This window comes from Pistacia vera, unplaced genomic scaffold (assembly GCF_008641045.1).
Source record: "Pistacia vera cultivar Batoury unplaced genomic scaffold, PisVer_v2 Contig520, whole genome shotgun sequence".
NCBI lineage: Eukaryota > Viridiplantae > Streptophyta > Magnoliopsida > Sapindales > Anacardiaceae > Pistacia > Pistacia vera.
The window spans coordinates 198608-210796 of NW_022196358.1; the positions used below are offsets into that span (position 1 = coordinate 198608).

The window sequence follows — 12189 nt, forward strand, 5'->3', positions numbered from 1 at the left end:
ATTGAAGTATATTTAGACAATTAAAGAATTTATGAATTTATTCACGAAAATCGCTTCTTAATATTTTTCTTATGAATTTAACATGTTTAGAATGATTTTGGAAAGGATATGAGTTGATATTAGGTTGTGGTTTATGGATTAGGGGTGATTGTATCTCATTTATGCTGTTTAGGGGGTAAACTGTCATATTTACAAGGGTTGATTTTGTCACTTTTTAATTGTATAGGGACCAAAGTGATATTTTGCAATTTGTCTATAAAATGAAAACGAAAGGTCGCGTACAGGGGGAGCTGTTCATCCATCTTTTTCGATTACTCCTCGTCTTCTTCTTTGGCGGCCTCCGACGATGAGCCATTTTCCCCGTGCATCGATCTTTATCAGCCGCCATCACCACCGCGACATTTCGCATTCTACTGTCGCGACTCTTCATCTTCCAGCCGTTATTTCTCCAATTTTCGACGACGTTTCAACTCCCTGGTGGTTGAACTTCCTTCCACACGGTCGGATCTACCCATTCTAAGCTTCAGCTCAGCAAAAACTGCCGAAATCTGCCAAATTGCTGCCGCGCCTCTTCATTTTCTAGCCGCAATCTTGCTCATTTCTGCCGCAAAAATGGGGAGTGATGGATGGTGGAGATCGGTGCAAGGGGAAGTTGGGGAGTCACCGAAAATGGGAGGATAAGGGTCGCCAACGATGGAGCTGGGGTTTGGGGTGAGCAGCGCTTTGTATTCTGGAACTATTCATCTTCTTTTATACTAAGTCTAGGCAAATTTTAGGTCAATCCTTACATGAATGAAAACTGACAAAATCAACCCCCAAAAATATGACAATTTACCCCCTGTACAGAATAAATGAGACAAATTCAAACTTAATTAATAAATCACAATCTAATATCAACTCACAACATCTCAAAAATCATTCCAAACATGCACAAATTGTAAGAAAAAAATTAAAATTTGATTTTCCATTAATAATTCCATAATTTCTTCAATTGTCTCAATATAACTTCAATTTAATTACACACAGGGTCTTTTTATCATTAAAATAGAGTCACTTTCATGACTCTAACACACTCTTCAACTTACTCTTTGCTCGTCCTCGAGTAGTAAAAGAAACTTTTTCAATATTCTTACCAAACCATACACAACCATATTCATCGACACTCAAGACATTCATCAAAAGGTAAAGTGAAGAATTTGAACATAACAAGTAAACAACACAATCCTAAATAAAGATTTGCCTATCTCCATTCAAGCTCCTCAAACACACATCTAATGTTCATATCATGATGCCAAAGTGTCATGCAAAAATCCCCAACTTATGTACATGCAACATAATACTCATTTTCCACACAAGATTTTGACATATAATTTCTTTTTCATTTATCACTTGATTTCCTTTTTTTTTTTTTTTTTTTTTTTTTTTTTTTTTTTTTTTTCTTTGCCTTAGTTTCTTAAGCTTTCTAGAAGGTTCGTGTAGCGGGCTTTAGGTCAATGACTCCCAAACTAGACAGCTATAAGGCACTAAGTGTAGAACACTCCTCGAACTTACTCACCCGAACCAACTAGGCCACAAGTCAAGACTATATATATACACAGCCCTTGATCTATGTAATGATTTATTAAGCTTTCTAGAGGACCTGTGTAACGAGCTCTAGGCCAACCACTCCCAAGCTAGATAGCTTTAGGGGATTAGGTGTAGAACACCCCTTGGGTATACTTACTCAAGTCAACTATGATACAAATCAAAACCAAATCATCAAGCAACATTTAAGCACTTCCAAAGACAAAGATTAGCATTTTTAGCACATGCAAGATAATAAATGAAAATTTCCTCCATGGGCATATAACGTATATGGGAGACTTGCATAAACATTAAAGCACATGTCATTCACACAAAACGATGTCTAACCACAATTATGGACAAACTTAGCACATAACAAAAATAATAGTTCAATGTTTAAAACCATGTTGCAACCAACCATTTTCAAAAACCTCAAAAAAACCTTCCAACTATCACCTTAGCTGCTTCTAAAATGGTGATTATATATGAATTCACGAAAAATAAAAATAAAAATGCTCACTTTATTTCACTTTTACCACTTTTGAACTTACAAGAGTAGGAATCAACATATTTTCAACAATAACATAAACATGCGACAAAATTTAAGCATAATCCATTCAATCACACAACCATCATAAAAGCATGCATTCTCCATGACAAAACACATCATCAAAACAATCTCCACAAAAATATGATCAACAACACTTCAATCAAAAACATACATACTCCATAAAATCAAAAATCTATCAACACTCCCCAACTTTAAATGTCATTGTCCTTAATGACTCACAAGACATATCATCCTCCCTAACTTAGCATCAAATAATCTCAAATTAAAATATGATCAATAACATTAAAATCATCCAACATATTTGAGAAAATATCTAATAATAATAGCATATAAGGTGGAGAGATACAACTTGAGGAACAATGGTAGGGTTGTCTCCAACGGAGTATGTGGAGCATGCTTAGGCGTAGCCTTTGACTAGTTAATGAGTTTCCAAACATGACAATTCCTGCAAAGACAAAAACATCAAAGCAAAAAAAAACATATTTACAAAGGTGGGTTGCCTCCCACAAGCACTAAGTTTAAAGTCTTCAACTAGACTTAGTACACTTAAATGGCTAATGTGAATCTAACAAGGAACACTCCTCAATCACCTCTCCATCATTGATGCCATCAACATAAGGTTTAAGTCTTTAGTCATTCACCTTAAAAACTAGTCCCCTTTTTGGGTTTTGGATTTCAACAAATCCGTGATGGAAAACATTAACAACAATAAAAGAATCATCCCATCGTGACTTAAGCTTGCCCAGAAAGAGACGAAGCTTAGAGTTAAAGAGCCACACTTTTTGATTAAGAGAGAATGACTTCCTAACACTTTTTGTTTATCATGAAAAACCTTAGCCCTTTCTTTAGAGATGCGAGAGTTCTCATAAGTTTTGTGTCTTAGATCACCCAACTCCGAAAAATGAAGTTTTCTATGTTCACCGGCCATGGTTATATCAAAATTGAATTTCCTTGTGGCCCAATATGCTCAATCTTCAAGTTCTACAGGTAAATGACATGCTTTTCCAAAAACTAACCGATAAGAGGACATGTCAATAAGGGAATAATAACCAGTTTGATAGGCTCAAAGTGCTTCATTCAGACGCATCAACCAATCCTTATGATCGAATTGTACAATTTTCTTTAAGATAGTCTTAATTTCCCTGTTAGCACGTTCCACTTGTCCACTAGTTTGAGGGTGATAAGGTATGACAACTTTATAGGTGATTGAGTACTTTCTCAATAGTGAGCCAAATTGCCTATTGGTGAAATGCGAACCACCATCGTTGATGATGGCATACGAGTAACTGAAATGACTAAACATGTGCAATTGAACAAAGTTGACGACCACCTTATGATCATTGGTCCTAGTGGCAATGGCTTCTACCCATTTAGACACATAATCCACTATAAGCAAGATATATTCAAAGCCAAAAGATGAGAGAAATAGACCCATGAAATTAATACCCTACACATCAAACACTTCCATAACCAAAATAGGATTAAGGGTCATCATATCTCGTCTACCAATATTTCCTACTTTCTGACATGAAATACAAGCAATGCATTGCGAAAAATACTAGGCCAATAAAAACCACACTGGAGGAACTTTAAAGCGGCCATCTTGCCACTGTAATGACCACCACAAGCATAAGACTAACAAAATGCAAGTACACTACTAAACTCGTGGTCGAGAACACATCTCCTAACAATTTAGTCTGCACACACCCTGTAAAGGTTCAAGTCTTCCCAATAATAATGCTTGATGGTTGGAAAGAAATGATCTTTCTAAGTTTTGGCCCACCCTAATGGTTATTGTCCTACAACCAAATAACTATATAGGCATACCAAGGTGTTTTGGATTGGGATATAGCAAATAATTGCTCATTATGGAAGAAGTCATTCAAACTTTGACTTGGGACATACTTTAATTGCTCATCAGGGAAGAAGTCATTTAAACTTTGATGGAGGACATACTCTGTAACAAGTCTAGACAAGTGGTTAGCAATCATATTATCACTACCCTTTTTATCTTTAATTTATAGATCAAACTCTTGCAACAACAAAATCTATCGAATTAGTCTAGGCTTAGTGTCTTTCTTGTCTAACAAATACCTAACTGCAACGTGGTCTGTAAAGACAACTATCCTAGATCCAAGCAAATAAGACAGGAGTTTATCAAGGGAGAACACTACTGCAAGTAACTCTTTCTCGGTAGTGATGCAACTGTATTGAGCATCGGAGAGGGTCTTGCTTACGTAGTAGATCACAACAAGCTTTTTATTCACCCATTGGTCAAAGACTACACCAATGGCATAGTTCGATACGACACACATCACTTCAAAAGGTAGATTTTAATTAGGAGGTTGCATGATGGGTTTTGTGGTTAATGCTTCTTTCAAAATGGTAAAGGCAGTCATACAAGAATCATCAAAAACAAATTGCACATCTTTAGCAAACAAATCATACAAAGGCTTAGAGATCTTGCTAAAATTCTGGATGGATTATCAATAAAATCCTGCATGGCCTAGGAAAGATCTAATTTATTTGACCGACAAAGGCGGTGGCAGTTGAGAAATCAACTCCACCTTTGCCTTATCCATTGTAATCCCCTTCATGGAAACCTCACGACCTAAGACAATTCCTTCTTGAACCATGAAATGACTTTTCTCCCAACTAAGAACAAGATTTGTCTCTTTGCAACGTTTTAACACCAACTCAAGTTTTTCGAGACAATCATCAAAAGACGTACCAAATACAGAAAAATCATCCATGAAGACTTCAAGGAATTGACCCACCATATCAGAAAATATCAATAACATGCACCTTTAAAACGTTGCTAGTGCATTGCATAACTTAAAAGGCATGTGACGAAAGGCAAATGTACCAAAAAAACATGTGAACATGGTCTTTTCCTGGTCTTTAGGGGCAAATGGTACTTGGTTATATCTGAAATAGCCATTCAAAAAATAATAGACAGCCTACCTTGTAAGTTTTTCTAGGATTTGGTCCATAAATAGGGATGGAAAATGATCATTCCCAACAATTAGATTGAGGTTCCTATAATCAATGCAAACTCTCTATCTAGTAGGAGTACGGGTAGGAATTCGCTCACCTTTTTCATTTTTAACAACGGCGAGACCACTTTTCTTAAGTATAACATGGGTCGAACTTACCCATTGATTGTCAGATATGGGGTAAATGATACCCACATCAAGCCATTTGATCACCTCTTTCTTCACCACCTTCTTCATGTTCGATTTAACCTTCTTTAAGATTCATGCACCGGTTTAGCATTCCCTTCATAAAATATGCACTGCATGCACAAAAAAAAGGCTAATCTCTCGCAAATCGGCTACCAACCAATCGATTGCTTCCTTATGTTCTGTCAAGACCGCTACTAATCTCTTCTCCTACTCACTATCTAAGTTGGCGGCAATGATCACGGGTAAGACCTTGTTGGGTCTTAGGAAAACATACTTGAGAGTATTAGGTAAGGCCTTCAACTCTAACACTAGTGAAGACTCAATTGACATCGACTGTGTTGTCTTAGAAAAATGTGGTAAAGGTTAGTGCATGATGGTTCAAGGTCTACGTTCTAGAGTGGGTGACCTATCTCTATATTCACTAACCTCCTGAATTTTAAACACAACACTCAAGTTACATATCTCCTCAATAGACAGATTCATAAGAGTGTAAATCACATCATCATATAACAGTTGTGGGACATGAGCCTCCATTAGACTGTCAATAGCATCAAGCATGAAATACTCATTATCGTCCTTATGCATCAGCTCTAAACCAACATTAAACACATTAAGTCTCAGTTTCCTATTCCCAAAAGACACTTCCATCTCTCCTGGTCCATAGTTAATACAAGTATTTGTCGTTGCTAGAAAAGGTCTCCTAAAAAAATCAATGGATTACTGCTGGTACACTCCATGTCTAAGACAAGAAAATCCACCAAAAAATATAGTTCCTCATCCTTAACTAACACGTCCTCAATTAGGCCCTTAGGCATTTTGACCAATCGGTTAGTTAACTATAGATGACTTCAGTAAACTTAAGCTCACCTAAGTTAAACTGTTCATACACATAAGTAGGTAATAAGTTCACGCTCACCCCTAAATCTAAGAGTGATTTATCAATCATGACATTACCTATCACACATGAAATAATAGGAGCTCCAGGATCCCTTAACTTCGAGGGAGGCGATTTCAGACAACTGCACTTACATTTTTCGGTAAATGTATAGTCTTGGGTGTGTAAGGTTTCATTCGCCTCTTTTGCATGCACAAGTCTTTGAGGAATTTGGCATAAGCAAGTACTGGCTTAATGACATCTAAAAGTGGAATGTTAATTTTTACCTGCTTAAACAACTCAGCCATTTCCTCCATTCCAACGCTTTTCCTAGCAATGGGAACATTTGGGGGCTTTAAGCACTAAGGAAAATGTGCTCTCGCAATGCATGATGCAAGGGGTAGTTCATTCTCCCCAACTTTCTCCTTACCTGGTCTCTGAACACTTGACTCTACAAGTGGCTCACTTTCACCCTCTTTGGGTTGGTCCCCACGTAGACTTTCGTCTTCTCTACCATAGACTTCTACTTCCCTCTCGGTTGCTCCAAAGAGTCATCACGACCTTAGCTTGTTAGGAATACCCTCTTTGTCGAGAAGAACCACTAGGTTACCTTGGCTATTTGACCAATCTAGGTCTCTAGCTTACTAATGGATTGGGAATGAGAATGTAGTAGTTAGGTATTCTGCTCTAAATCTTGGAACCTAGCATTCATGTCGACTTTTTGTTCTTGCATGGTTTGTAGCATTTGAGCCATCATTGATTCTAGTGAACTGGGCACTAGAGTGGGTTGTTGAATGGGAGGTGGGATATTAGGTTAGGTGGATGGTTGGATTGAAGGTTGCTCCCTATAATTGTCTTGCTGATTGGAAGGATTGTTCCTGTATGACATATTATTAGGGACATTCTAAGGTGGTTATGGCTTCCATGAAAAATTAGGGTGATTACGCCACCCAAGATTGTACGTGTTTGAGTATTAATCGTTCCATCTTTGGAAGTCTTATGCAACCTGCACTTGCTCCTCTAAAGGGTTGAGGATGGGTTCCTCAATTGGATGGTCAAAAGTGGAATGCATGGCAAAAACATATCGGTTCGCCCTATTCTCAGGTGATTATGTATAGGGCTACCTTTGCATAGATATAAACTTGTCAAACCAGTGGGCCAACACCTCTAGCTTGGAACTAATGTCATCTAACCGTGACACCTTATACACGCCACCCTTCTTGGATGGCTACCTTGAGATAAGCATTCTAGATGCGAAATATAGTGCATTGAATTTTCACTTAAGGTCTCAAAGAGTTGCCATAACTCATTCTCATCCTTATGTATAAATGTTCCTCCACAAAAGGGTCTACCATATTCCTATGCCTCTCAGTCAGTTCGTCATAAAAACTATGAACTAATTGCCACTTAAGGACTGTGTGATGGGGACACTTCCTAAGCATTTCCTTCAAACGTTCCCAACTCTCATAAAATTCCTCACCATCTAGTTGAGTGAAACTAATGATTACTCGTCTTATATTGTTGGTTTTAGCAATGGGATAATACTTTTTGAGGAATCCTTGTTGCATTTGGGCTTAAGAGGTAATGGACCCTACTGCCAAAGAATTGCCACTGTTTGGTTCGATCCTTAAGTGAGAATGGGAATAAAATTAAGTGCTTGACATCCTCATTCACATTTTGAAGTCTAACTGTGGAGCAAACCTCTAAAAATTCATCTAAGTGTTTATATGGCTCCTCATTTAAATTCCTATAATAAATTGGCAACAATTGGATGACACTAGTTTTGATCTTATAGTGTCGTGTCTGGACGTTGGGAATACAGATACATGAGGCTGAAGTGTAGGTGGTGGGTGCGAAATGTTGGCTAAGGGGTACATGTGCGGGTGCATCTTGGTCAACCATCCTATATGCTTGTTTTCTATTCCTCTTACAAGTGCGTTCAATTTCAAGATTCAATGGTAATAACTCTTCATTACAAGACATTCTAGTTTGCATTCATCAATCAAACATAAAGAGGCTCAACAAGCAACTGTAACAACAATTTCAAAGAAAAATAACTAAATGCAAACCTTAAGAAGCAAATTCAATAAACACACAAAACAAAACTAAAACAAATCTAAAATTTAATAAAAATTTACCCAGCAAATCAAAACTAAAGCTATCAATGCAACCTAAAAGAAATAAATACTAAGAACAAAATTAAATCTTAGGAATAAAAACAAATATGCCAAGACAATAGGAAAACTAACAATTACTAACTAATAGTATAAACATGCAATCAACCACACAAGTGATTAACCAAAACTAAAAAGATGAAAGAACTTCACAATCGGTTCACGCCAACACTTCGCTTCACACGACACACTGCAGTGTTTCCCCAATTGCAGACTTCTGGCAAACACAAAATAAACACGAATGAATCTATTCGATTGAAACTAAGATGAAAAGGAAATGACGTAAAATAAAATAAAATAAAAATGCAAAAAACTTAAAGTAAAAAGAACAAATCACAACTCAAAACCACACAAGATCAAAAGCATGTTCTTCCCTCGCAACGGCACCAAAATTTTGTTGAACTAGTCATCACGACTACAAAATTAATTCTAACTACCGTAGTTGGTGGTAAGCAGGGTGGTTGAATCCATAGGGAACAAAGACTAACAACCTAATGCATATTTGAGTAAGCAAACATAAGATGGCAAAGTGATTGGTTAAAACTAAAAGCAAATAATAAAAGCTTGAAATTAAAATGAATTAAGACTTTATAATAAAAACGTTGTTGCTACGGTTTTTGTTCAACACGAGACCAACTCACATAATTTTCCTTCATACTCTATGATCCCCTAAACCTAGAAGGCAAGGTATACCAATGAAATCGCTTTCTGACACTCTAGGTATAATCTATCCTGTCTCACCCTATCACTCAAGTTCGATTGGTTAAAGACTATCATTGAATACCGACAACACTGCACGATAATACCACTAGTTGGTACGCGATTAACAAATACAATTTATCAACATTTATCATACAATCAACCAACTACATAAGCAATGCAACAAAAGTAGAAATGGCATTAAATGCGAATATAACTCGATTACAATCGATGTGAAGTAATTTAAAGCAATACTCAACATTTAATTATCTCAAACGAACATTTATCATGCAATAGGTTTTATATCAACAACTAATCTTAATGGACAACACCAATAATCACAAATCATGCATGAAACTATATTAAAGTATCGTAATCAAACATGAAACGAAAACAAATATAATTCGATACATAATACTAAACCAAATGTCCAACGATTGGGTTCATCCAACTAGTTGAGAGATCTTGAGAACAGTCGTGGATGTCAATCTTGATCTCACCTATACCGTAACAGACAATCAGGAGCTCAATCGCTCATGGTGGTGTTGACGAAGGCTAAAAAGTCAAAAATGGGGCTGGTCATGGTGAAAAGGATGTAACTGCCAACGAGATGGTGTGCTTCGTGGCTAGAGAAGACGCTGAAAGTACCCAGAAGATGAAGGGGCGCAGCTTGTTGAAAAACGTAAGTGTTCAGCAGTGGTTCTTGGCGAGTGGTGGTAGAATGGAGATCCAAGTGTATGGGAAGAAATCTCTCGAGCTAGGGAGTGAGGATTGGTAGTTGGGGAGGTGCAACATCCTCGTAAAGGGAGCAAAAATGCGTCGGGAAGTTGAAGAGGCGTGGTGGAGGCAATGTGATTCTGACAAGTTTGGCGACAATTGAAGCTTGGAAAGGATAGATCAAACCTTGAAGAATGTGCGTCAGCTCCTGGATAGATGAACCGTCATCGAAAAATGGAGAAAAAGCCACTGGAAGCTGAAATGTCACCGGTGAGGGAAGGTGAAGCGTCGTGTAGCAGCGGAGGTTGGTGGATGGTGGAGATCGGTGCAAGGGGAAGTTAGGGAGTCACTAAAAATGGGAGTAGGGTCGCTGATGGTAGAGCTGGGGTTTGGGGTGAGCGGCGCTTCGTATTCTAGAACTATTCATTTTCTTTTATACTAAGTCTGGCAAGCTTTAGTTCAGTCCCTAGATGAATGAAAATTGACAAAATCAACCCCAAAAATATAACAATTTACCCTCTAAACAAAATAAATGAGACAAATTCAAACTTAATCAATAAATCATAACCTAATATTGACTCACAACATCTCAAAAATCATTCCAAACATGCACAAAGTGTAAGGAAAAATTAAAATGTGATTTTCCATTAATAATTCCATAATTTCTTTAATTATCTCAATATAATTTCAATTTAATTAAACATAAGGTCTTTTTATCATCAAAATATAGTCACTTTCATGACTCTAATAACAATCATCAATAAAAGTAACAAACCAGCGAGATCCATCTAAAGTAGTAACTTTTGATGGCCCCCATACATCCAAATGTATAAGCATAAAAGGACTTAGACTTTTGTTTAATGTTATTGGAAACGGGACTTGATGGCTTTTTGATAGTTCACAAATGTCATAACGGAAGTTACTGATATCATTTTTTTCAAACAAACTTGGAAAAAGTGTCTTCAAGTAATCGAACGAAGCATGTCCGAGGCGTCAATGCCATAACCAAATATCAAATTTTTGTTTATCCCTTTTAGAGTAATCAACCTTCAAAGCCTACTGTAATATGGAAGAGCTTTTTGACTTTAAATCCAAGTAATACAATTGTCCTCGTCTAATACCATGACAAATCTTTTGTTTTGTTTGAATGCTCTTAAACTCACAAAATTTAGGCCAAAAAATCACCACACAAGATAAGAATTTGATTATTTTGGAGACTGACAACAAGTTATAATTTAGGGATGGGAAAACTAAGATAAAATCTAAGTGTAAAGAGTTTTTGAGGGTTAATGATCCTTCCCCAATGACCCAATTAGATTCACCATTGGCAGTAGAAACAAAGTTTTGTAAGGATGGTTTAAGGTTAGAAACATGTTTAAAATCAAATGTCATATGATCGATAGCACCTGAATCAATTATCCATGCACTATTAGAAATAGATGTACACATGTGTAAAGACTTACCATCATTTTCAATAGTGGCTACAAATGATGAGGACTGTTTAACGTCTGCTTTCTTTTCTACAATAGCAGGAATAAAACTTCTCTTTTTGTCATTGTTGGGCATGCCGAGTTTAGTTTGTCTTACCTCTTCTCGTCTAACCTCCAAGTAACTTCCTTCCAAATTTAAAACCAGGTTTTTTCATAGAATTTCTTCACACATCTTTTTTTGACCTTTTTCTTTCTCTTTTTCTTCTTTGACCCTTTTTTTCACTCTTTTTTTTTTTTTTTTTGTGTAAAAAACAAAAAGGGCAAAAAGACAGAATTTAAAAAAAGAAAAGGTACTTTCAAAGAAGAAAAGAAAAAGTTCACTAATTTCTCCTCTTGGCAGTAGCCAGCCGGGTTCAGATCAACAATGTCAACTTTCGATAGCAGCAAATTGGCATAGGAAAGAAGCAACGATGACAATTGGCAATCACTTTTTGGCAATAGGTGGATGAGTTGCGACGATTGATTGATCGCATTTTGTCTTGGCATCGCCTGGAGCAGATCATTATTCTGATTTGACGATTAGTTAGCGAGAACGATTAGGTTTTGTCTATGCTCGGGTTTTGTTGAGTCATGTCATTGATCTCAAAGAAGATTGGGTTTCGTCATCAGCTTTGGGATTTCCGCGATCAGTCGACTTCTTCTATTGCTGGACAGGTGACAATAGCAGTAGCTGAGGCAAATCGGCATCAGCGTTGGTGACAAAGTTTTTCTAGAAAATCAGATGAGGTGGAGTTTGGGTTTGGGTTTGGGTTTGGGTTTGGTATTTGTTTGAATTGGTGATGATGGGGATTTTTTTTTTCTTGGTGTTTTTGTTTGCTATTTTGAATTTGATTTGCTTGTGTTGATTGGATGAATTTGGTAATGTTGAGATGTCAATTTGATGGTGTGGTTTGAGGTTGATTTGCTTGCGTTGATT

The 12189-nt window shown here is 36.9% G+C and overlaps 1 protein-coding gene and 1 non-coding gene across 2 annotated transcripts; one reads left to right on the forward strand and one right to left on the reverse strand.

The window, feature by feature from the left end:
• Positions 1 to 3197: 3197 nt before the first annotated feature.
• LOC116106696 lies at positions 3198 to 5967 on the reverse strand. The gene is made up of 4 exons (XM_031393033.1): positions 5746 to 5967; positions 4229 to 4389; positions 3671 to 3743; positions 3198 to 3581 (listed from the first exon to the last, which is right to left on the reverse strand). Exons 1-4 carry the CDS (start codon positions 5965 to 5967, stop codon positions 3198 to 3200), a joined length of 840 nt encoding a protein of 279 aa, XP_031248893.1.
• Positions 5968 to 7606: 1639 nt separating this feature from the next.
• LOC116106718 lies at positions 7607 to 7713 on the forward strand. The gene has a single exon (XR_004124347.1). It is a non-coding gene; the product is annotated as a small nucleolar RNA R71 (small nucleolar RNA).
• Positions 7714 to 12189: the final 4476 nt, after the last annotated feature.